This window comes from Geotrypetes seraphini, chromosome 4, assembly GCF_902459505.1.
Source record: "Geotrypetes seraphini chromosome 4, aGeoSer1.1, whole genome shotgun sequence".
NCBI classification, from domain to species: Eukaryota; Metazoa; Chordata; class Amphibia; order Gymnophiona; family Dermophiidae; genus Geotrypetes; species Geotrypetes seraphini.
This window is the reverse complement of record NC_047087.1, coordinates 169,597,962-169,623,738: the sequence shown is the minus strand read 5'-3', so window position 1 is coordinate 169,623,738 and position 25,777 is coordinate 169,597,962. Positions and strand designations below refer to the sequence as shown.

At 38.3% G+C, this 25,777-nt stretch overlaps 1 protein-coding gene across 5 annotated transcripts in view; it reads right to left on the bottom strand.

Moving 5' to 3' along the window:
- Positions 1-1,345: 1,345 nt before the first annotated feature.
- The window catches only part of WDR59 (WD repeat domain 59), a 256,257-nt gene continuing 231,825 nt past the window's right edge, over positions 1,346-25,777 (bottom strand). For all 5 annotated transcript variants that reach the window (XM_033943868.1, XM_033943869.1, XM_033943871.1 and 2 more), the window contains one exon: positions 1,346-2,667. In XM_033943868.1, the coding sequence (XP_033799759.1) occupies positions 2,432-2,667 (236 nt within the window). In that variant the 3' untranslated portion in view covers positions 1,346-2,431. The remainder of the gene's footprint in view (positions 2,668-25,777) is intronic.

The window sequence follows — 25,777 nt, the reverse complement described above, 5'->3', positions numbered from 1 at the left end:
GACCAATATTTAGTGGCAAAGACAGGTGATACAGTTATGGTAAATCACCCATACAAATATACTCATATGCAGGTATTTGTCTACACTAACCCATGGAAGTGGCCAACTATGCCTGCCTAACTTTATATAGATAAATTTAAGTTAGGCCCACTATTTCTGCAGCCAGACATACTTGAATACTTGACCTCTGGCTAAAATTTGGCCTCAATCCAGAACACCCCTAATCCCATTTACATTTATACAGTCAAATTCTGGTCATGTGAAGGATAATTTTATAAGCCAAATAGGTACCTATTTTAGGCCTCTTTTATAAAGACATATATGAATGTACATTTATAAAATACTAGAAATCACAGATAAAATGAAACCATTTATATCTGCTTGGGAACAAGTGTAAACATATGTCTGTGTTTTATAAATGTGAACAAATCAAAACTATGCCCACAAACACGTTTATACCTGAGTTACCCCACATGTAAATGTGCATATGACATTCTTGTCATGTGTACATTTACATGTGGGGTAACTTTATAAGATACATTTTATTTGTGTAGTCTGTAATACATACATGAGAAAGCTCATATAAACCTAGCCTTGTAGTAACATATATAGCTAAAAGATAGTTGAACTACGTGGGGCAACCTAGCAGATGAAATGTATGCTTTCTAAAAATAATCAAAATAAGAGACAAATGTAGATTCTGTAAAACAGAAATGGAAACAGTCGCACATCTTGCTGGTGAATGTGAAATGCTGACGTCAAAATGCCTGTGTATAGAAAGTCACAATAGAGGTAGCACATCTTACATGACCCAGAAAACTAAGGAGCATGAAGAAGTGCAAAAAAAAAAAATCAGATACAGTAATTACATAGCATTGCTACTAGCCCAGGCAGGACTAGGGCACAGGCAAACTAAGCATTTGCCTAGGACCCTCTTCAGACAGATTTTTGCCCTGGTAAGCTGCTGGTAGAATGAATTGTGCATGTGCACTGAACCACATTCTCTCCATTCCTCTGTGGATCATCCCTCCAGTTGGCAGAAGGAATCAGTTAACAGTGCTTCTGACCTGCTACTTTCTCCTCTGCCAGTTTTCCTCTGCACTCAAGACCATGTAAGTCCCAATTTCTGGGGGGTTTAAAATGCATTTATACTACAATGGGTGGGAGGAGTCTCAACATTCTAGTTTGCCTAGAGCCTACCAAAATCTTGCAAGATTACTAATGTCTCCCCTTTAGAAAGATAAAACACAAAAGGGGAAGGGGGGAGGGGGAAGGGAAGTGGAAGAACTGAAGGGAAATGAAGACAGGACTTGAGGTAATTGCCAAAGAAAAGAAGACAAGGTGGTAAAGGTGAAAGACACATGAGAAAATAAATTTATTAGTTATGAAATTATATATTAAAAACAATTAAATCCACAAGACAAACTCATCACTGAATTTTGGAGTTCTTCATCTGATACCTGTGTGGTATTTAAAAGACAGCTGGACTATGCCAGCTTAGTGCAGAGGCCCTATGGAACCTATTGCAGATACCCGAGGAAGGGTGTGAGCAGAAGCAGCAATCTGGAAACAAACCTTTACAATTAGTACCTTTGTGATTCAAAAGGAGTAGACAGCAAGAGCTCTCATCTTATCAGAATCCTGTCCAGACTAAAGGCTACCATTTTGTCCGTCTGTCATTACCAGATGCTCCTATCACCGGAGAACAACCTCAGAGCAAGTCTAGTGTGAGCAGCAAGCTGATCTGGTCATCCAGTGTGACTCTCTGATCCATTCTCAGTTTACCATCACATTAAAAGAAACAGTACATTGCATCACAAGCACTGCATCTAAACAATGGTATTTCAACATCTCAGAGTTCTCTGCACATGATATAACAAGTGTCCATGGACACAGCTGTCAGGTGGAAGTGTGACCTTTGCTTTTCCTTCTCATATTTTTACCCTAACAAAACCAGTCAAAATCATCAGAAAGTCTATACCCCCCTCTTTGAAAAGTTGAAGGATGGTAACAGATCAAGTCACAAAATGCCGCATTCATAAATAAAGATGTTCATTTTTGAAATAGAGATCTCCTGTAATTTTTTTAATACTTCTGGCTCTTGTTAGTCTGCAAGACAGCTCCACATTTTTCTCTGCTAGTTATGCTGCTTCTTCTGGGATGACTTATGTTGTTTGCTTCTCTGTAGCAGCACAAGAAATGAAGACAAGCTTCTCCCAATAAGTAATATCCATCTACCTGTGCTTAGACGATGCACTCTTTTTCCAGTACAGCTCCTGAATTGACAAGCAATGATAGGTGACTGTGAAACCTACAGGAAAAGCCTGTTCCTCCAATCTTGACAGCACAGTGATTCTTCCAGAATGCATGAGGAGGTTGAGACTATAAATATTACATCTGGTTTCATTACTACCCTTGCTTGTTTCTGGTGCTAGAAGGTGCTCTCGAGCAGACAATGGCAGCCACAGCCCGTGGGGCACACCTCCTGGGTGCAGAACCATTCCATCATGTGACTGGTGTGGCCCCCATGGCCACAGGTCAGACAGAAATTAGAGGAACCCCTCACTGCCACATGGCAGATGGCACATTGGAAGGTAAAACCTTTGCAAATAGCACACTGAGTACCACGGACTTCACTTCGACAGTGGGTGCAGTACACGCCAAATTCTGAGAAAAGGAACAAAGAAAAGGAAATTTGGATTATATGTCTGTGGTGAGAAAAAGCAAAGAGACTCAGGGGAAGATTCTCAAATGTTGGCGGTAAAATCTGATGGGCCGCTGTCAGAGACGCTACTGTAATGATTTCAAAGAGGCTAGTCATTCTTAAAAAAACATGCATGCAAATGAGTTTCATGGAGAGTCACAGAGGGTCGCTAAATTTGCATGTGCCGATCGCTGATGATAGCAATCATCACATGCGCAGAATAAACTCACAAATTTAAGATTGGCAGAAGGAATGCCCACTCCCTCTCCCTGTCGATGCCAAGCAACTCCGCCCCCACCCCCTCCAGCAGAGGAAGGGATGCCCACTCACTCCTGCTGCTGTCATTAAGCAAACCTCTGCCCCCCATTCCCCCCGACTCCCTCCCGCCGCTCAGCAACCCCCCCCCCCCAGGCAGCGGGAGGGATGCCCATTCCTTTCCGCCGCTGTGTCCCCGATAGCCTCTTCAAAATGGTAGGCCTTCCCTGCCCTGGTACACCCTGTGATATGCCAGGGAGGAGCCTGAGGCTTTGACTGGCCCAGCTTGCTTAAGGCCTCTCCTATGGGGTGCACCGGGGAGAGGAAAGCCTGCCATTTTTTAGAGGCAGGTCTGCTGGATGGAGGGAGTAGACATCCTTCCGGTCGGCCTTTGTAAACAAGGTTAGGGGGAGGCGGGGGATCATCAGGGGCACAATGGCAGCAGCAGGAGGTAGTAGGCATCCCTCCTGCTGCCGGGGATTGCTTAACAGCAGCAGTAGGAGTGAGTGGGCATGCCTCTCACTGCTTAATAATGGTAGCGGCAGTAGGGAGTGGGCAAAACTCCCACTGCCGAAGGGGGGTGCTTAATGGCAGCGGTGGGATTGGTCATCCCTCTCACTGCTGGGGGGGTGTTGCTTGACGGCAGCAAAGTTTTCTGGCAGGTCTGACCTGTCAGCCCTTACTTTCTTTTCTGTAAATGCCTGAGCCAAACAACACTCAGGCACTGGCCAGAAAGTAAGGCTAGGACAGCTCAGACCTGCCAGAAAATTTTGCTTATAGGACAGAGAGGTTTGGGAATAACTCGGCAATAACAGAGAATCATACATTTGCATGGCAGACTGGGAGACTACTAGGAAGCTCGGAAAAGACCATGGTAAGCCATTTTTTTTTTTTTTTTTTTTAATAATCTTTATTCATTTTCTTTTGTTACAACAAGTGTTTCAAATATACTTATTAGAAACTTAAACATATACACTTAATAAACACAATTATTATCATCAAGTTTAACATTTTTAGAAAATTAATTTTATACAAAATTTATAATATTATGCAGTAAATCTACATTTTATATAATTTCTTTTGAATGTATTAATCCCCCCTCCCTCCCTCCCATTCAATCAATAATATTTAAAAACAACTTTATTGTAAATTCTTTCAATATTGATATAGTGTTTTAAAACCAAAAATAAAATCCCACCCTATTTCCCTCTAATCAAATTTCTATCTTGGGAAAAGTTAATCATTCATTACAAAAATCTGTTAATGGTCTCCATATCTTTTGAAATTTATTAATATATCCTTTTTGTGTTGCTATGGTAAGCTCCATTTTATATATATGACAAACAGAATTCCACCAGAAAGTGTAATTTAACCTGTCATGTCTTTTCCAATTAAATGTGATTTGTTGTATTGCTATTCCAGTTAAAATAAATAAAAGTTTGTTATTACTTGATGATATTTGACTTTTTGTTCTCATTGTTGTTCCAAATAATATAGTATCATATGTCAAGGCTACTGGGTTTTCTAACATCCTATTAATTTGAGGCCAAATTGATTTCCAGAATGTTAAGATGAATGGACAAAAGAATAAAAGATGGTCTAATGTCCCAATTTCAACATGACAGTGCCAGCATCTATTAGATTTAGAGCTATCAATTCTATGTAAACGTGTAGGGGTCCATAAAGTTCTATGTAAAAGAAAAAACCAAGTTTGTCTCATAGATGCTGACATCGTACATTTTAACCTCCAAGACCAAAGTCGTGGCCATTGAGATGCACTAATTTGGTGTTTTATCTCAATGCTCCAAATGTCTCTAAGACCATTTTTTGGTTTTTTATTTATATATCCGGATATTAATTTATACCACTGTGCAGCTTCATGTCCTATTGAGTTTATCTGGAAACACAAGAATTCCAAGCTGTGATAATTAGTAAGATTTTTCCATTCAGGGAACCCTACCTGAATGGATTGCTTCAATTGCAACCATCTAAAATATTGTGTTTTATTAAGATCAAATTTATGTTGCAATTGTGAAAACTCCAGCATTTTACCATTTTTTATTATGTCGTCTAAAATACGAATACCTGCTGTCATCCAGTTTTTCCAGATTATTTTGAAACCGCCTATTTTGATCTTGGGGTTTAACCAAATTGTTTGAGTTGTTGATTTACTAATTGGAATAGGAGTTAGATTACTTATGTATCTTAAAGTTTTCCATGTATCCATGAATATTTTATGTTCTTTGTATAGCCTTGGCATCGTGATACTAACTACATGACTAAGACGTAATGGAAACATAAGTCTCCATTCTAGCCAGAACCAATCTGGAATATTTATAGTGGGCTCTGGGAGGATCCAATACATACCTTGACGTAAAATATAGGCTTGATGATACCTATAGAAGTTGGGAAAATTTACCCCTCCCTCCGCAATTGGTCTTTGTAATGACACTAAAGCAACTCTGGGATTTTTCCCAAGCCAAATAAACTTTGTCAATATTTTATTTAATTTTTTATAAAAAGAATTTTGGAAGAAAACTGGTATCATTCCCATTTGGTAACAGACTACAGGTAATATCATCATTTTAACAGTTTGTATTCTTCCCCACCAAGATAAGTGTAAAGGGTTCCATTGCTCACACATCTCTGTTACTTTTTGTAATAAATTTTTTTCATTAATTTTCATTGTATCATCTATATTTTTTGTAATCCAAATTCCAAGATATTTAATAGCATCCTCTTTCCAAACAAAAGAGAATGTTTTAAATAAACCTTTTGTACAGTGTATATTTAATGGAAGTACTTCTGATTTGTTCCAGTTTATCTTATATCCTGAAAATTTTCCAAATTTTTCAATCAGTTCAAGTAAATGTGGAATGGTAGATTCTGGGTTCCTCAAATATAATAATAAATCATCAGCATATGCTGATATTTTATATTCTTTATCTGAATGAGGTATACCTTGTATCTCCTTTATTTGTTGGATTGCTAATATTAAGGGTTCTAAAACAATATCAAACAGTAAAGGAGATAAAGGACATCCTTGTCTAACTCCTCTTTGTAGATTAAATTTTTCTGAAAACGTATTATTAATGTATAATCTAGCAGAAGGGGAGTTATATAGTGTTTGTATCATTTGTATGAATCCAGGACCTATTCCAAACCAATCCAATGTCTGATACATAAATGTCCATTCTATTCTATCAAAAGCCTTTTCTGCATCTAAAGAAACAGTAAAAGTAGGCTCGTTCATTTTCTTTGTTAAGTATAACATATGAAAAGCTAATCTAGTGTTATGAGATGAATGTCTTTGAGCAACAAATCCTGTTTGAGACATACTTATAATATGGGGAAGAGCTTTAGCCAATCTTAACGCAAGTATTTTTGCTAATAATTTTCCGTCTACATTTATTAAAGAAATTGGTCTGTAATTTGATATCAAAGTGGGATCTTTATTTGGCTTTGGTAAAACTATTGTTAATGATTCTGCCATAGTGCCTTTAGTACAACCTTGATTTAGTTGATATTGAAAAAGATTTAATAAATAGGGTAATAAAAAATTTTGAAAATGTTTATAAAATTCCACTGTATAACCATCACCACCTGGAGCGGATCCAACTCTAAGGGATTTCAAAGCTGTTCCTAATTCTTTTAGTGATATTTGTTCTTCTAAACTTCGCTTTATATGTTCAGGAATTTTTGGACCCTTTAATAGTTTCAAGAATTCTAAACCTTCTTTTTCTTTATTTAAATAAGTCTCGGAAGAATAAAGAGATTTATAAAATTTTAGGAATTGTTTTAAGATTGGTTCAATTTTTGTTAGTGTATCACCTTTTTCATCTTTTATAGCAATTATTTTTGTTTTCTTTTTTTTCACTTTTAGGTAATTTGCTAGTATTCTTCCCGACTTATTTGAGTTTCCATAATACAGTGCCTGCTGAGAAAATAAATCTTTTCTTATCATTTTTGATGATATTTCATTGTATTTTCCTTTAAGTTTTAACAGTTCTTGTTGTGTGGAATAATCCCATTTTTCTATAAGTTTTAATTCTAAATTTTTTATTTCTTTTTCTAAGTTAGTATATTGTTTTTTATTTTGTTTATTAAGATAAGCCGAATAAGAAATAATTTGTCCTCTTATTGATGCTTTAAATGCATCCCATAATATTTCTCTAGAAATCTCATCTTTATCATTTATTTGAAAAAATTCTTTCATTTTTATTTGAAAATTTTCACAGAATATTGGATCAGCAAGCAATGCATTATCAAACTTCCATATTGGTCTATTTGTATTTTGATCTGTGATCTTAATTTCAATCCATACCCCACCATGATCAGATAAAATGATTGGATCAATGGCAGCTTTTGTTACTTGATGTGCTAGATGTTTTGATATAAAAATATAATCTATTCTTGAAAAAGAATTGTGAACATGAGAACAGAATGAAAATTCCCGTCCATCAAAATGAAGTATACGCCAAATATCCGTTAAATCACAAGTTTGTATTAAATTATCTAGGCCCATTGATTTCATATATCTACTTGGGTTTTTATCCAATATAGGATCCATAACAGCATTGAAATCCCCCGCTACTATTAGATTTGAAGTAGCCAGTGGTAAAATCAATTGTTGAAGAGTTTTGAAAAATTCATTTTGGTTCGAATTAGGGGCGTATATATTAATCAACGTCATGGTAGTATTTCCCATATTCATTTCCACAATTATCCATCTTCCATTAATGTCTGTTGCCTTTAATTTGAATGTAGCAGTACATTTTTTATTTACTAGAATAGCAACACCTGCTTTTTTCTTTGTAGCTGGTGAGAAAAAACAATGTTTGACCCAACCTCCTTGTAGTTTACTAGATTCAATATTTGAGAGGTGGGTCTCTTGTATAAAGCATAAATCCGCATCTTGCCTTTTTAAAAATAATAGTGCTTTTTTCTTTTTTATCATATGATTTAGACCATTAACGTTTAAGGATATTATTTTAAGATCCATTTATGCATTTTTGATATATTTTCTTTAAAATTATATGAATTGTTTTCTTTAAATTTTTTTTTTTCCCAATATTTAAAATATTTTAGAATATCCCCTTTTTTTTCTTTACTCCATTTTCCATTATTTTCCCATCTTCCCTTCCCTCCCTTCCCTTCCCATTTTAATATGACCACTTGGATACGTATATTGAGGTTAGGTGTATATAACTCCTACAAGCTATTACAATATATAACTATATTTACTACCATTATTATTTCGTTGTTTAGAATGTTCTTGCAGTTCAAATTATAATTCCATGTTCTTCTAATTCTTTTCAGTTAAAGTTGAAAGTTCTGTTTTTATATCGAACTCTATATTTGTACCTCATATTTAATCTTCATGTTTTATTAAATTAAATATAAATTTAAATATAAGTACATATATAGTATTCGATAATAAGTTCTTGTTTAAGATGTCATTGGCTGTTCATGTTGATCGAGGAAATCTTGAAGTTTTGTAGGATCTGAAAAGTTTTGAGTTTTGTTGGCTATGGTGATTTTCATTACTGCTGGATAAAGAAGGCCATATCTTGCCCCTAGAGCTCGTAGTTGGGGTCTCATGTCTAGGAATTGTTTTCTTCGTGTTGCAGTTTCTTTTGCAAAGTCAGGGACAATGTGGATTCTTGCATCCTGACATTTGAGGTTTTTGTTTTCTTTTGCAAGTTGGCAGATTTCTACTGCTTGTTGGTGTCTCAAAAGTTTAAATATTAAAGTTCTTGGTCTTGATTGAAGGTTTTTATTCTGTGTTGGTATTCTGTGTGCTCTTTCTATTTCTAATGCAGCTTTGAATTTTAAAGGTAGTATTTTAGGTAGAAATTGTTCCAGGAATGTTATAGGGTCATTTTTTTCTACCCCTTCCGGAATCCCGATGATCCTTAAATTATTTCTTCTTTCTCTATTTCGGCTGTCTTCCAAGTCTCTTTTAATTTCTTCAACTTCTTTCCATATTATTTTAGATTTTCTCATGTCTGTATTCAGTTGTTCTGTATTGTTTTCTAGGTCATTTATTCTATTTTCAACTATATCCACTCTTTTGGTGAGAAGTGCAGCATCTTCAATTGCTTTTTTTAGTTTTTTATTGCTGTCTAATACTATTTCTTTAATTTGTCTCAACTCTTCCAAGACGTCGGGGCTTTCATCCGATGGCAACGGAACTTTTGAGGGTGTGTTATTTGGCTCTGGTTTTGATCTTTTATTACTGCTACCAATACCGGAACCACTTGCTTCTGAATCGCACTTGTTTTGTTTTTTAGATGTCATCTTCTGTTTTTCTTCTCTTCTCTTTATCTCAGCCTGCCTTCACTGTCTCTCTGTATCAGTTTCAATATTTTGCCGCTTGTCTCTTTTCTTTTGAGTCTTCAATTTATGTTTTTACTATTTTGCTATATCAATTTATAAAATAATGGTGAGGAATTTTCTTTCAGGATTTGTTTCTATCTTTTAAAATAGAAATTTTTTTTTCTTTTTCAGCCTTTTTTCCTTTTTTTTTTTCTCAGTTATCTGTCCCAATCTTATACTTAGAACAGACTCAAAACTTTTATTACAGTATTCTTAGAGCAACTGTCAGTTTTTTGTCTCAAGTTTTATTGCTGTGAGTAAAAAAATGTCGGTAGTCCTTCTCTCTGTTTCTCCTCCTTCAAGCCTTATCTTAGCCTCTATGAAGGCAATAACATTCAATTTAGCAGCCTTTCTTTTCCTTAGATTTTTTTTAGATACGGCTGGTCAATCTTTTTACAGATTTATTTTACTAAATCCGTTAGTCACCTTTTTATTGTTGACACTTCGCTTCAGCGCTGAAAAAAATCGGTAATCCTTTTTTCTGGCTCTCCTCTTATAAGCCCAATCGCAGCTCTTACCGAGGAGAGCAATATTCCATCTAGTATATTTTTTTTTACTTTAGTATTCTTGAAGTATATGTCTTTGTCAGTTTTCAGCGCCTCTCAATTACCTCGATGTTACTTTTCTTCAGGTTAAAAAAAAAAACCGTTAATCCTTTATTCTGTCACCTTTCTCACATCCCAAGCGCTGAAGAGAAAAAAAACCGACAATCTCCTATATCGGAATCCTTTTTAATTTCAGCAGAGGAGATTGATATTTATATTATATTTATATTTATATTTATATTAATCATTCACAATTCTTTTTTGCGAAATTAGCAGTAAGGAAATAGTTTTAAAAAACCGTTGCCAAACAGGTTTTACAGCAGACCTCGCTTCATCACCGGCAGAGGAGAGCTATTTCAAAACAGCTTATCTCTATAGTATGACAGGCACCAACCACCTCATATATTATTTATAAAGAAGAAAATTTTATCTTTGTCGTTAGGTAGCTCACCGGCAGTTTCAAATTCCGTTAATCTCCAGCTTTTTACACCTCACTTCTCAGGATATAAAACACGGCACTTTTATTTTTTGATTTTTCACCTTCAAACGTCTCTCCGTTTCAGCTAAGGAGATAGATTTTAATTTATCACACCATCAAGATCGTAGGAAATCATTTTTTTGTAGTAATTTCTGTATAATAAGCTTGTTTATACGGAGCTTCTCCTTCACCCAACCGTCCGCATTCGCGTCCAAGCCACGCCCCCCATGGTAAGCCATTTTGATAATCTGTTGCTAAAATACATGAACGTTAAACCAGCTGGAAACAGTGTAGCAACCATGTTAAAGTTTTGAGAATCTTTCCCTCAGTTTGTTTTCTCTGTACCTCTCAAACAAACAGCGTAGTATATTGACAGAAGGATAGTCTAGCGGTTCATAACTAAAGATAATTTTTCTAAAACTCAGTCTTCAACAGCAGTTTTGAAAAAAGCTTTTGGATTGAACAATTTTTTTTTAAAAATGTGTACTGTATTTTGTTGTTTGTTATTTGTTGATTTTGTATGTTTATATTGATCCCCGCCTAGACTTGTAGATAGGAAGGCTACAAATAATTTTAATTAATTAATTAATTAATTAATTAATTAATTAAATAAATAGCACATTCAACTTGTATTCAATTTTGGAGACCATATATGGCGAAGGACATAAGACTTGAAGTGGTCCAGAGGAAGGCGACGAAAATGGTAGGAGGTTTGTGTCAGAAGATGTATGAGGAGAGACTGGAAGCCCTCAATATGTATACCCTAGAGCAGTGGTCTCAAACTCAAACCCTTTGCAGGGCCACATTTAGGATTTGTAAGCACTTGGAGGACCTCAGAAAAAAATAGTTAATGTCTTATTAAAGAAATTACAATTTTGCATGCTAAAACTCTTTATAGTTTATAAATCTTTTCTTTTGGCTAAGTCTTAATAATAATATTGTAATTTATAACTAAAGAGACATATGATCAAGAAACTGTTTTATTGGGGCGTGGCTTGGACGCGAATGCCGACGGTCGGGTGAAGGAGAAGCTCCGTACAAACAAGCTTATTTTACGAAATTTACTACAAAAAAATAATTTCCCATGATCTTGATGATTTAATAAATTGAAATCCGCATCCTCAACTGAGACGGAGAGACGTCTGAAGACGAAAAATTAAAAGTGAAAGTGCCGTTTTTTACATCCTGAGAGAGAGGTGTAAAAAGCAGGAGATCGACGGAGTTTGAAACTGCTGGTGAGCTATCTAACAACAAGGATAAATAATAAATGAGGAGGTTGGTGCCTGTCGTCCTGTGGAGATAAGCTGTTTTGAAATAGCTCTCCTCTGCCGGAGATGAAGTAAGGTTTGCTTTAAAACCTACTTGGTAACGGTTTTTTTTAAACTATTTCCTTGCTGCCAATTTCAAAAATTGTGAATGACTAATATAAACATAAATACAATATAATATCAATCTCCTCTCCTCTTCTGAAATTGAAAAAGATTCCGATATAAAAGATTGTTGGCTTTTTCTTTCTCTTCAGCGCTTGGGCTGTGAGAAAGATGACAGAATAAAAGACCAACGGTTTTTAACCTGAAAAAAAAAATATCGAAGTAATTGAGAAGCGCTGGAAACAAAAAAAAACATATACTTATACATATACTTCAAATATACTGGAAGGAATACTGCTCTCCTCAGTAAGGGCTGCGATTGGGCTTATAAGAGGAGAGCAAGGAAAAAAAAAAAAAAGAGGTTTATTGATTTTTTTTTCAGCGCTGATGCAAAGTGTCAACAATAAAAAGTGACTAACGGATTTAACAAAATAAATCTGTAAAAAGATTGACCAGCAGTATCTAAAAAATTTAAGGAAAAGAAAGGCTGCTATTATTGAATGTTATTGCCTTCATAGAGGCTGAGATAAGGCTTACTCACAGCAATAGAACTTGAGACAAATAACTGACAGTTGCTCTAAAAATATTGAAATAAAAGTTTTGAGCCTGTTCTAATATAAGATTGGGACAGATAATCAAGAAAGGAGAAAGAAGAAAAAAAGAAAAAAGACTGAAAAAAGAAAAAATTTTAAAATATAGAAACAAATCCTGAAAGAAAATCACTCATCATAAATTGAATACTCAAAACAAAAAAGACAAGCAACATAATATTGAAATATTGAATATTGAAACTGATACCAAGAGACAGTGAAGATAAGCTGAGATAAAGAGAAGAGAAGAATAACAGAAGATGACATCTAAAAAACAAAACAAATGTGATTCAGAAGCAAGTGGTTCCGGTATTGGTAGCAGCAATAAAAGATCAAAACCAGAGCCAAATAACACACCCTCAAAAGTTCCGTTGCCATCGGATGAAAGCCCCGACGTCATGGAAGAGTTGAGACAAATTAAAGAAATAGTATTAGACAGCAATAAAAAACTAAAAAAAGCAATTGAAGATGCTGCAATTCTCACCAAAAGAGTTGATATAGTTGAAAATAAAATAAATGACCTAGAAAACAATACAGAACAACTAAATACAGACATGAGAAAATCTAAAATAATATGGAAAGAAGTTGAAGAAATTAAAAGAGACTTGGAAGACAGCCGAAATCGAGAAAGAAGGAATAATTTAAGGATCATCGGGATTCCGGAAGGGGTAGAAAAAAATGACCCTATAACATTCCTGGAACAATTTCTACCTAAAATACTACCTTTAAAATTCAAATCTGCATTAGAAATAGAAAGAGCACACAGAATACCAACACAGAATAAAAACCTTCAATCAAGACCAAGAACTCTAATATTTAAACTTTTGAGACACCAACAAGCAGTAGAAATCTGCCAGCTAGCAAAGGAAAACAAAAACCTTAAATGCCAGGACGCAAGAATCCACATTGTTCCTGACTTTGCAAAAGAGACTGCACTACGAAGAAAACAATTCCTGGACATGAGACCCCAACTGCGAGCTCTAGGGGCTAGATATGGCCTCCTGTATCCAGCAGTAATGAAAATTACCATTGCTAACAAGACTCAAAATTTTTCAGATCCTACAAAACTTCAAGATTTCCTCGATCAATGTGAACAGCCAATGTCCTCTTAAACAAGAACTTATTATCGAATAATATATTTGTGTTTATATTTATAATTATGTTTAAATTAATAAAACATAAAGATTAAATATAGAATACAAGTGTAAAGTTCGATACAGAAACAGAACTTTCAACTCCAACTGAAAGGAATTAGAAGAACATGGAACTGTGAATTAAACTGCAGGAATATTCTAAACAACGAGACTGAAAAAAAAAAAAAAAAAAAAAAAAAAAAAATTCTTAAGCTCATGTTTAAAGATATATACAAAAAAACTTACATGTAAAACTCTGAGCCAGGAAACATTCCAAAGATGAGATTGTGGAATGGCGCAGTATTGGACTTATATTTACTCAAGACCTTACATTAAGAAAGTCACTGATTGGATAAGGAAAGCTAGGGGCGTCAAAATTAAAAAAGACACCAATTACTTTGACAAATATAGGATATTGAGTAAAATGAATTCGTATTAGATAAAAGAAAAAAAAAATTTTAATAAATAAACTTCCGGTTACTATACATTTCAAAACACACATGACAGGAATCCATGTCAAAAGGATCCAACATGCAGTCTTGTCATGCTGATGAGAGATAAGATATGAACGTACTTGAGACAAACGAAGGATTGGATCAAAGACAAAGAAAAGAAATGGATGCAGATTGAAAATAGACTGAGATAGCAATGGACATGAACAGCTTGGAACGCAAAATAAAACAGGAGGTTTATAAGAACTGAGAATAATTCCTGATATCACCGGAATGTCATTTATTTGTTAAGCCCTTTTTACAGAACCGAGATACGATTTGTGGCGACGACCAAGACAGTAACAGACATTCAGAGATGTTATGACCGCGGATTGCAATGAAATACTGTGCAGTGGTTTTGTAAAAAAAGGGAATGCTCTTCTGGATAGCACAGTTACTTACCGTAACAGGTGTTATCCAGGGACAGCAGGCAGATATTCTTAACACATGGGTGACGTCACCGACGGAGCCCTCGGTACGGACCTTTTTAACTAGAAGTTTCTAGTTGGCCGCACCGCGCGTGCGCGAGTGCCTTCCCGCCCGACGGAGGAGTGCGTGGTCCCCAGTTAGTATAAGCCAGCTAAGAAGCCAACCCGGGGAGGTGGGTGGGACTTAAGAATATCTGCCTGCTGTCCCTGGATAACACCTGTTACGGTAAGTAACTGTGCTTTATCCCAGGACAAGCAGGCAGCATATTCTTAACACATGGGTGACCTCCAAGCTAACAAAGAGGGAGGGGGGATGGTTGGCCATTAGGAAAATAAATTTTGTAACACAGATTGGCCGAAGTGTCCATCCCGTCTGGAGAATGCATCCAGACAGTAATGAGTAGTGAACGTGTGAACTGAGGACCAAGTGGCCGCCTTGCAGATTTCCTCGATGGGCGTGGAGCGGAGGAAAGCCACGGAAGCAGCCATAGCGCGGACTCTGTGGGCTGTGACAGTTCCTTCCAGTGAGAGACCGGCCCGAGCGTAGCAGAAAGCAATACAGGCAGCAAGCCAATTTGAAAGTGTCCGTTTGGAGACAGGACGACCCAAACGGTTGGGGTCGAAAGACAAAAAGAGCTGAGGGGCTGTTCGGTGAGCTCTGGTACGATCAAGATAGTAAGCAAGGGCACGCTTACAATCCAGCGTGTGCAACGCCTGTTCCCCAGGATGCGAGTGAGGCTTAGGGAAGAAGACGGGTAGCACAATGGACTGGTTGAGGTGAAAAGCTGAAACCACCTTGGGAAGGAATTTAGGGTGGGTACGCAGAACAACCTTGTCATGGTGAAAAACAGTGAAAGGTGGGTCGGCAACCAGTGCATGCAGTTCGCTAACTCTCCTGGCAGAGGTGATGGCAATTAGGAAAAGCACCTTCCAGGTAAGAAGCCTGAGAGAAGTTGTGGCAAGAGGCTCAAACGGAGGTTTCATGAGAGCTGAGAGAACCACATTCAGGTCCCAGACGACCGGAGGAGGCTTGAGAGGCGGTTTGATGTTGAAGAGTCCTCTCATGAATCTGGAAACCAGAGGATGAGCCGTGAGGGGTTTTCCGAGAATAGGCTCATGAAACGCAGTAATGGCACTGAGATGGACTCTGATGGAGGTAGTTTTGAGGCCAGCGTTGGACAGTGAGAGCAAATAGTCCAAGACAGGTTCCACCGCTAAGGAGGTGGGTTCTTGATGATGCCGGAGACACCAGGAGGAAAATCTGGTCCACTTCTGATGGTAACATTGGAGAGTGGCCGGTTTCCTGGAAGCGTCCAAAATGAGGCGGACCGGTGGAGATAGATTCTCCGGAGAGGTCAGCCCGAGAGAAACCAAGCTGTCAGGTGGAGCGAAGACAGATTGGGATGTAGCAGAGACTGATGCTGTTGCGTAAGTAGAGTAGGAAACACAGGAAGTAGAATGGGTTCTCTGGAGCTGAGCTGGAGCAGGAGTGAGAACCAGTGTTGGCGAGGCCACCGAGGTGCGATAAGAATCATGGTGGCGTGGTCTTTGCGGAGTTTGGACAAGGTCCGCAACATCAGAGGAAGTGGAGGGAAGGCATACAGGAACCGATCCCTCCAATCGAGCAGGAATGCATCCGGGGCCAGACGGTGAGGAGAGAAGAGTCTGGAGCAGAATAGGGGCAGCTGATGATTGTGAGGGGCTGCAAAGAGGTCCACCTGCGGAGTGCCCCATCGAGCAAAGACGGAGAGCAGAGTCGGGGGGTCCAACGTCCACTCGTGGGGTTGAAGGATGCGACTGAGATTGTCGGCCAGAGAGTTCTGCTCGCCCTGGAGATAGACCGCTCTGAGAAAGAGATTGCGGTCCGTGGCCCAGGTCCAGATGCGCAGAGCCTCCAGACAGAGGGGGCGAGATCCGGTGCCGCCTTGCTTGTTTATGTAGTACATGGCGACTTGATTGTCCGTGCAGAGGAGGAGGACTTGAGGGCAGAGGAGATGTTGGAACGCCTTGAGGGCGTAGAACATGGCTCTGAGTTCCAGGAAATTGATGTGATGACGACGCTCCTGTGGGGTCCAAAGTCCCTGGGTGCGTAGATCTCCTAGGTGAGCTCCCCACGCATAGGGGGACGCATCCGTGGTGATGATCATAGAGTGAGGGGGAAGATGAAAAAGTAGACCCCTGGAAAGATTTGAGGAGTTCAACCACCATTGGAGAGATCGCTGAAGAGATGATGTCACAGAGATGGGATGAGAAAGAGGATCCGTAGTCTGCGACCACTGGTTGGCGAGAGTCCACTGAGGCGTGCGAAGGTGGAGACGTGCCAGAGGAAGGACATGCACCGTCGAGGCCATGTGACCCAGGAGGACCATCATCTGCCGGGCAGGAATGGAGGGATGCATGAGCACCTGACGACAGAGGTGGAGCAGGGTCCGCTGACGATCGGAGGGGAGAAAAGCCCTCATTAGTGTGGTGTCCAGAACTGCTCCAATGAATTGAAGTCGCTGGGAGGGAAGCAGATGCGACTTGGGGTAGTTGATCTCGAACCCCAGGAGGTGGAGGAGAGAGATGGTGTGATGAGTAGCCTGTAGCACAAGTTGAGACGTAGGTGCTTTCACCAACCAATCGTCCAAATAGGGGAACACCTGGAGTTTGTGAGACCTGAGGAAGGCCGCTACCACTATAAGGCACTTGGTGAAGACCCTGGGTGAGGAAGCGAGGCCGAACGGTAGCACCTTGTACTGATAGTGATGGTGCAGTACCTGGAACCGCAGGTAGCGGCGAGAATTTTGATTGATGGAGATGTGAGTGTAGGCCTCTTTGAGGTCCAGGGAACATAGCCAGTCGTGTTGAGAAAGAAGAGGGTAGAGCGTGGCAAGGGAGAGCATTCTGAACTTCTCCTTGACCAGACACTTGTTGAGGTCCCTGAGATCGAGGATGGGACGGAGGTCTCCCGTCTTTTTGGGTACCAGGAAGTAGCGGGAGTAGAATCCCTGCCCCCTTTGATCTGGAGGTACTTCTTCGATGGCATTGAGAAGGAGGAGGGATTGAACCTCCCTCAGGAGGAGGGGGGTTTGAGATGAGTTTGAAGCAGACTCTACGGGAAGGTTGTCCGGAGGAAGAGTCTGGAAGTTGAGAGAGTAGCCGTGGCGGATGATGTTGAGGACCCACTGGTCCGATGTAATGATTTCCCAACGGCTGGAGAAAATGGTGAGACGACCTCCGATGGGTTGTGGAAGAGGTAGCAAAGGTGGATGACTGGCTATGCCCTGGAGAGAAGAGTCAAAAGGGCTGAGTTGGTTTAGTAGGCTGAGGAGGCTTAGAGGGTTGAGAGGCCTGAGATCGAGCCTGAGCGTGATGTTGCTGTTGACGAGGCCGCCTAGATTGCTGGGGAGGCGGATTGAGTGGCCTGGCTGAGAATCTCCGTTGATAAGATGTTTGTGGCCGATAAGGTCGGGTAGGCGGTGCCTTCTTTTTCGGCTTGATCAGGGTGTCCCACCTGGTCTCATGGGCAGAGAGTTTCTGGGTGGTGGAATCCAGTGACTCTCCAAAAAGCTCATCCCCGAGACAGGGGGCGTTGGCCAGACGGTCCTGGTGGTTGATGTCCAGGTCGGAGACTCTGAGCCAGGCCAAGCGACGCATGGCTACAGCCATGGCAGAGGCCCGAGAGGTGAGCTCGAAGGAGTCGTATATCGAGCGGACCATATACTTGCGCATTTGGAGAAGGCCAGAGATGTGCTGTTGGAATAGCGGGACCTTGCGCTCAGGTAGGTACTTCTGGAGGGCAGACAGCTGTTGGACCAAGTGTTTGAGATAGAAGGAAAAATGGAAGGAATAGTTGTTTGCCCTGTTGGCAAGCATGGCATTTTGGTAAAGCCTCTTGCCAAACTTGTCCATGGTCTTACCTTCTCTGCCAGGAGGGGTAGAGGCATAGACACTGGAGCCCTGAGTCTTTTTTAAGGTGGATTCCACCAGAAGGGACTCATGGGGCAATTGAGATTTGTCGAATCCAGGAATAGGGATGACACGGTAAAGGTTGTCCAGTTTACGGGGAGCTCCCGGTACCGTGAGGGGATTTTCCAAGTTTTTGTAGAATGTCTCCCGTAGGATGTCATGCACGGGAAGTTTGAGGAACTCCTTAGGAGGTTGCTCAAAGTCTAAGGCTTCTAAAAAGGCTTGGGACTTTTTGGAGTCAGATTCCAGGGGAAGGGACAGAGCAGCAGACATTTCCCTCAGAAATTTAGAGAAAGAGGACTGTTCAGGTTTAGAGGTGGCATCAGGTGCCGATGGTTCCTCATCAGATGAGGAGGGATCCTCCTCGGTACCGAGAGGAGTCTCCTCCCATAAATCAGGATCCCTGACCTCTGGTGCATGTCGGGACACCGGGGTGGAGGGTGCGGTGTGGCGAGTCTTGGACAAAGATTTACCAGAGCGCACCGAAACGGTACCAGGGGAGGACGATCGGCGTCGTTCTCGGTCCCGAGAAGAGTGCCGTACCGCCTGGTGCCGAGGGGGATCCACTGTGGGTTGAGAATGAACCACAGGATCATCATGAAGTTGTTGGGCCGAAAGGATCGGCATCGAGGTGTTTACCGGTACCGAAGGAGTGGACACCGGGGGCTCGGTGCGGGGCTCGGGCCGGTCTGGTACCGGAAGGAGCGGTGCCAGGATAGAGGGTAGCAGTTGCTCAAGTTGTTTCTTCAACTGCTCCTGAAGCTGAGTTTGTAGAATGGCCGAGATACGGTCATCTAGGGGTGGCATCGGAACCGCTTTCTTTTTCTTCGGTTCCTTGGATGCCGCTCCACGCCCCGGCGATGAGGAGGCCGATGACGAGGCACTCACCGATATCGGGGCGGAGCGTTTACGGGACCGGTGCGATGCCGGTAGGGACGGTGTCGCCACCGTAGCAGGAGGGCGCTCGAGGGAAGAGGAAGGCTTCTTAGCCGGCTTACCTGGCGCCAGTGGCGCCGATGCGGGGTCGGTCGGTGTCGAGCTTGACGGTGCCGATTTTTGTGGTACCGCCGTTGAAGGTGAGGAATCCATCGCCGACTCGGTGCCGAAGAGAAGGGTTTGCTGGATTCTTCGGTTTTTAAGAGTTCGTTTTTGCAAAGTGGCACAGCGGGTGCAGGAGTCCGCCCGATGCTCCGGACCCAGGCACTGCAAACACCAATTGTGTGGGTCAGAAACGGAGATCGGGCGTGCACACCGCTGGCACTTCTTAAAACCGACCTGCGGGGGCATGAAGGGGAAGATAGCCTCCGCAAAATCGAAGTCCGAGGCCTGTATAATGGCAACAGGCCCCGCCGGGGCAAAAACGAAAGAAACAGGAAAAAATCAAAGTTTGTTGTTTTTTTTTTTTTTTTTTTTTTTTTGCAATTCAAATAAAAAGGAAACCCGAAGGTAGAGGGAGAAAAATTTAGAACAAAAGCGCGAGCGGGAAGGCAAAAAGTGATTTCAACGGCCGTTGAAAAAATACACGCGTCTTCTTCGCTCCGCGGAAACGAAGAAACTGGGGACCACGCACTCCTCCGTCGGGCGGGAAGGCACTCGCGCACGCGCGGTGCGGCCAACTAGAAACTTCTAGTTAAAAAGGTCCGTACCGAGGGCTCCGTCGGTGACGTCACCCATGTGTTAAGAATATGCTGCCTGCTTGTCCTGGGATAAATAATAGTTTCCTACTCTTTGTTTGATATTCTAAAATGTAACTAATAACTATTTTGAAGGGAAAAGGTTAAAGATAATCTCCTGAAGGTTGGACTAAGGAGAAATCTGTTCATCCTTTGTGACTGCCTTCAAACATATACCTAAGCCTTAAAAATATAAGTTATAATATTTCAATTACAATTATTCATCATTTTGAATTAATTATATCTAACTGAATTTGTGGTATACATTGTTGTCATATGTAATAATTTCCTTAAAGATAGGGGAAAGAATATGATTTAAACTTAATATTTAAAAATGAAAACATTTCTTGACACCACTTAGAATTTACTGTTAGAAAACAATTACTTTATTATACAATACAAACCAAAACATAATAATAAACTCAAAAAAAAAAAAAATAAATTATACATTGGGAATTTATAATAGAATAAAATAAATTAAAACATCTTTAAAGGGAGAAACATAATTAAAAAAAAAAAAAATAAAAATAAAATAAAAAAATAAAATAAAATAAATAATAATGGTAGTAAATATAGTTATATATTTTAATAGCTTGTAGGAGTTATATACACCTAACCTCAAAATGCGTATCCAAGTGGTCATATTAAAATGGGGAGGGAAGGGAGGGAAGGGAAGGGGGAAATATAATGGAGAATGGGGAAAAAAAGAAAAAGTGTATATTCTAAAATATTTTAAATACTGGGGAAAAAAATTAAGAAAAACAATTCATATAATTTTAAGGAAAATATATCAAAAATGCATAAATGGATCTTAAAATAATATCCTTAAATGTTAATGGTCTAAATCATATGATAAAAAGGAAAAAAGCTCTATTATTTTTAAAAAGGCAAAATGCGGATTTATGCTTTATACAAGAGACCCACCTCTCAAATATTGAATCTAATAAACTACAAGGAGGTTGGGTCAAACATTGTTTTTTCTCACCAGCTACAAGGAAAAAAGCAGGTGTTGCTATTCTGGTAAATAAAAAATGTACTGCTACATTCAAATTAAAGGCAACAGATATTAATGGAAGATGGATAATAGTGGAAATGAATATGGGAAATACTACCATGACGTTGTTTAATATATACGCCCCTAATTCGAACCAAAATGAATTTTTTAAAACTCTTCAACAATTGATATTGCCACTGGCTACTTCAAATCTAATAGTAGCTGGGGATTTTAATGCTGTTATGGATCCTCTATTGGACAAAAACCCAAGTAGATATATGAAATCAATGGGACTAGATAATTTAATACAAACTTGTGATTTAATAGATATTTGGCGAATACTTCATTTTAATGGACGGGAATTTTCATTCTGTTCTCATGTTCACAATTCCTTTTCAAGAATAGATTATATTTTTATATCAAAACACCTAACACATCAAGTAACAAAAGCTGCCATTGATCCAATTATTTTATCTGATCATGGTGGGGTATGGATTGAAATTAAGATCACAGATCAAAATACAAATAGACCAATATGGAAGTTTGATAATGCATTGCTTGCTGATCCAATATTTTGTGAAAATTTTCAAATAAAAATGAAAGATTTTTTTCAAGTGAATGATAAAGATGAAATCTCTAGAGAAATATTATGGGATGCATTTAAAGCATCAATAAGAGGACAAATCATTTCTTATTCGGCTTATCTTAACAAACAAAATAAAAAACAATACTCTAATTTAGAAAAAGAAATTAAAAATTTAGAATTAAAACTAATAGAAAAATGGGAATATTCTATACAACAAGAACTGTTAAAACTCAAATGTAAATACAATGAAATATCATCAAAAATGATAAGAAAAGATTTATTTGCACAGCAGGCACTGTATTATGGAAACTCAAATAAGTCGGGAAGAATACTGGCAAATTATCTAAAAGTGAAAAAAAAGAAAACAAAAATAATTGCTATAAAAGATGAAAATGGTGAAACACTTACACAAATTGAACCAATCTTAAAACAATTTCTAAAATTCTATAAATCTCTTTATTCTTCCGAAACTTATTTAAATAAAGAAAAGGAAGGTTTAGAATTCTTAAAATTATTAGAGGGTCCAAAAGTTCCTGAACATATAAAACGAAGTATGGAAGAACCAATATCACTAAAAGAATTAGAAACAGCTTTGAAATCCCTTAGAGTTGGATCCGCTCCAGGTGGTGATGGTTATACAGTTGAATTTTATAAAACATTTCAAAACTTTTTATTACCCTATTTATTAAATCTTATTCAATATCAACTTAATAAAGGTTGTACAAATGGCACTATGGCAGAATCATTAACAATAGTTTTGCCAAAGCCAAATAAAGATCCCACTTTGGTATCGAACTATAGACCAATTTCTTTAATAAATGTAGATGGAAAATTATTAGCAAAAATCCTTGCGTTAAGATTGGCTAAAGCTCTCCCACATATTATAAGTATGTCTCAAACAGGATTTGTTGCTCAAAGACATTCATCTCATAACACTAGACTAGCATTCCATATGTTATACTTAACAAAGAAAATGAACGAGCCCACTTTTGCTGTTTCTTTAGATGCAGAAAAGGCTTTTGATAGAATAGAATGGACATTTATGTATCAAGCAATGGAATGGTTTGGTATAGGTCCTGGATTCACACAAATGATACAAACATTATATAGCTCCCCTTCTGCTAGATTATACATTAATAATATGTTTTCAGAAAAATTTAATCTACAAAGAGGAGTTAGACAAGGTTGTCCTTTGTCTCCTTTACTGTTTGATATAGTTTTAGAACCCTTAATATTAGCAATCCAACAAGTAAAGGAGATACAAGGTATAAATCATTCAGATAAAGAATACAAAATATCAGCTTATGCTGACGATTTACTATTATATTTGAGGAATCCGGAAACTACCATTCCATATCTACTTGAACTAATAGAAAAATTCGGAAAATTTTCAGGATATAAAATAAACTGGAATAAATCAGAAATACTTCCATTAAATATACATTGTACAAAAAGTTTATTTAATTCATTCTCTTTTGTTTGGAAGGAAGATGCTATTAAATACCTTGGAATTTGGATTACAAAAAATTTGGAAGATACAATGAAAATTAATGAAAAAAATTTATTACAAAAAGTGACAGAGATGTGTGAGCAATGGAACCCCTTACACTTATCTTGGTGGGGAAGAATACAAACTGTTAAAATGATGATATTGCCTATAGTCTGTTACCAAATGGGAATGATACCAGTTTTCTTCCAAAATTCTTTTTATAAAAAATTAAATAAGATATTAACAAAATTTATTTGGCTTGGAAAAAACCCCAGAATTGCATTAGTGTCATTGCAAAGACCAATTGCGGAGGGAGGGGTAAATTTTCCCAACTTTTATAGGTATCATCAAGCCTATATTTTACGTCAAGGCATGTATTGGATCCTCCCAGAGCCCACTGTAAATATCCCAGATTGGTTCTGGCTAGAATGGAGACTTATGTTTCCATTACGTCTTAGTCATGTAGTTAGTATCAAAATGCCAAGGCTATACAAAGAACATAAAATATTCATGGATACATGGAAAACTTTAAGATATATAAGTAATCTAACTCCTATTCCAATTAGTAAATCAACAACTCAAACAATTTGGTTAAACCCCAAGATCAAAATAGGCGGTTTCAAAATAATCTGGAAAAACTGGATGATAGCAGGTATTCGTATTCTAGACGACATAATAAAAAATGGTAAAATGCTGGAGTTTTCACAATTGCAACATAAATTTGATCTTAATAAAACACAATATTTTAGATGGTTGCAATTGAAGCAATCCATTCAGGAAGGGTTCCCTGAATGGAAAAATCTTACTAATTATCACAGCTTGGAATTCTTGTGTTTCCAGATAAATTCAATAGGACATGAAGCTGCACAGTGGTATAAATTAATATCCGGATATATAAATAAAAAACCAAAAAATGGTCTTAGAGACATTTGGAGCATTGAGATAAAGCACCAAATTAGTGCATCTCAATGGCCACGACTTTGGTCTTGGAGGTTAAAATGTACGGTGTCAGCATCTATGAGACAAACTTGGTTTTTTCTTTTACATAGAGCTTTATGGACCCCTACACGTTTACATAGAATTGATAGCTCTAAATCTAATAGATGCTGGCACTGTCATGTTGAAATTGGGACATTAGACCATCTTCTATTCTTTTGTCCATTCATCTTAACATTCTGGAAATCAATTTGGCCTCAAATTAATAGGATGTTGGAAAACCCAGTAGCCTTGACATATGATACTATATTATTTGGAACAACAATGAGAACAAAAAGTCAAATAACATTAAATAATAACAAATTATTGTTCATTTTAACTGGAATAGCAATACAACAAATCACATTGAATTGGAAAAATCATGACAGATTAAATTACACTTTCTGGTGGAATTCTGTTTGTCACATATATAAAATGGAGCTTACCATAGCAACACAAAAAGGATATATTAATAAATTTCAAAAGATATGGAGACCATTAACAGAATTTTGTAATGAATGATTAACTTTTCCCAAGATAAAAATTGATTAGAGGGGAATGAGATGGGAATTTATTTCTGATTTACACACTATATCAATGTTGAATGAATTTACAATAAAGTTGTTTTTAAATATTATTGATTGAATGGGAGGGAGGGAGGGAGGGGGAATACTACATTCAAAAGAAATTATATAAATCTAGATTTACTGCATAATATTATAAAATTTGTATAAAATTAATTTTCTAAAAAAATGTTAAACTTGAAGATGATAAGTATGTATATCAAGTGTATATATTTAAGTATCTAATAAGTTTATATGAAACACTTGTTGTAACAAAAGAAAATGAATAAAGATTATAAAAAAAAAAAAGAAACTGTTTTATTTTACTTTTGTGATTATGATAAACATACCGAGGGCCTCAAAATAGTACCTAGTGGGCCACATGTGGCCCCTGGGTCACGAGTTTGAGACCACTGCTCTAGAGGAAAGATAAGGAGAGAGAAGCGAGGAGAGATATTGAGGGGCAGCAGAATGAACACATTTGTAGGTCAGCAACAAGATCTTGAACTGTATATGATGGCAGATAGGGAGCCAGTGAAGTGACTTAAGGAGAGGGGTGACATGAGTGTAGCGAGGTTGGCAGAAGATGAGTCGTGCAGGAGAGTTTTGCACAACACTGAGAGATACCAGTAGATTGCAGTAATCTAAGTATGAGGTTTACTCAAAACCGACAAAAATGGATTCCATGAGTTTTGGAAAAGTGTTCTTTAATTGATCTCTGCATATCCTTGCTCCCAGTGGAATGCAGGAACCTTAGTGCAGGATTATTCATATAGCATACAGATTCTGGAGTATTATTTCAGTAAAATTTCTACATATTTACTGTCTTGTCTGGTTAAAAATGTCATAGACATACACAGAAAGGTGGTCCCACTAAAGGCTATAGGATTAACCAATACACTAAGGGCTCCTTTTACTAAGATGCGCTAGCGTTTTTAGCGTAAGCAGGAAATTACTGTGCACTACACTGTGCGCTACGTTTCTAGAACTAACGCCAGGTCTAGCGCGCACGGCAATGTAGCGTGCGTTAAAGCCCTAGCGCAACTTAGTAAAAGGACCCCTAAATAATGTAGTTCTCCATATTTTATGTTGTATGGCTTCTCTCCTTACCTCAAAGGTTCAAATTTATTTGATATACATCAAAAAATAACATCTAGCAGTTTACAATAAAATT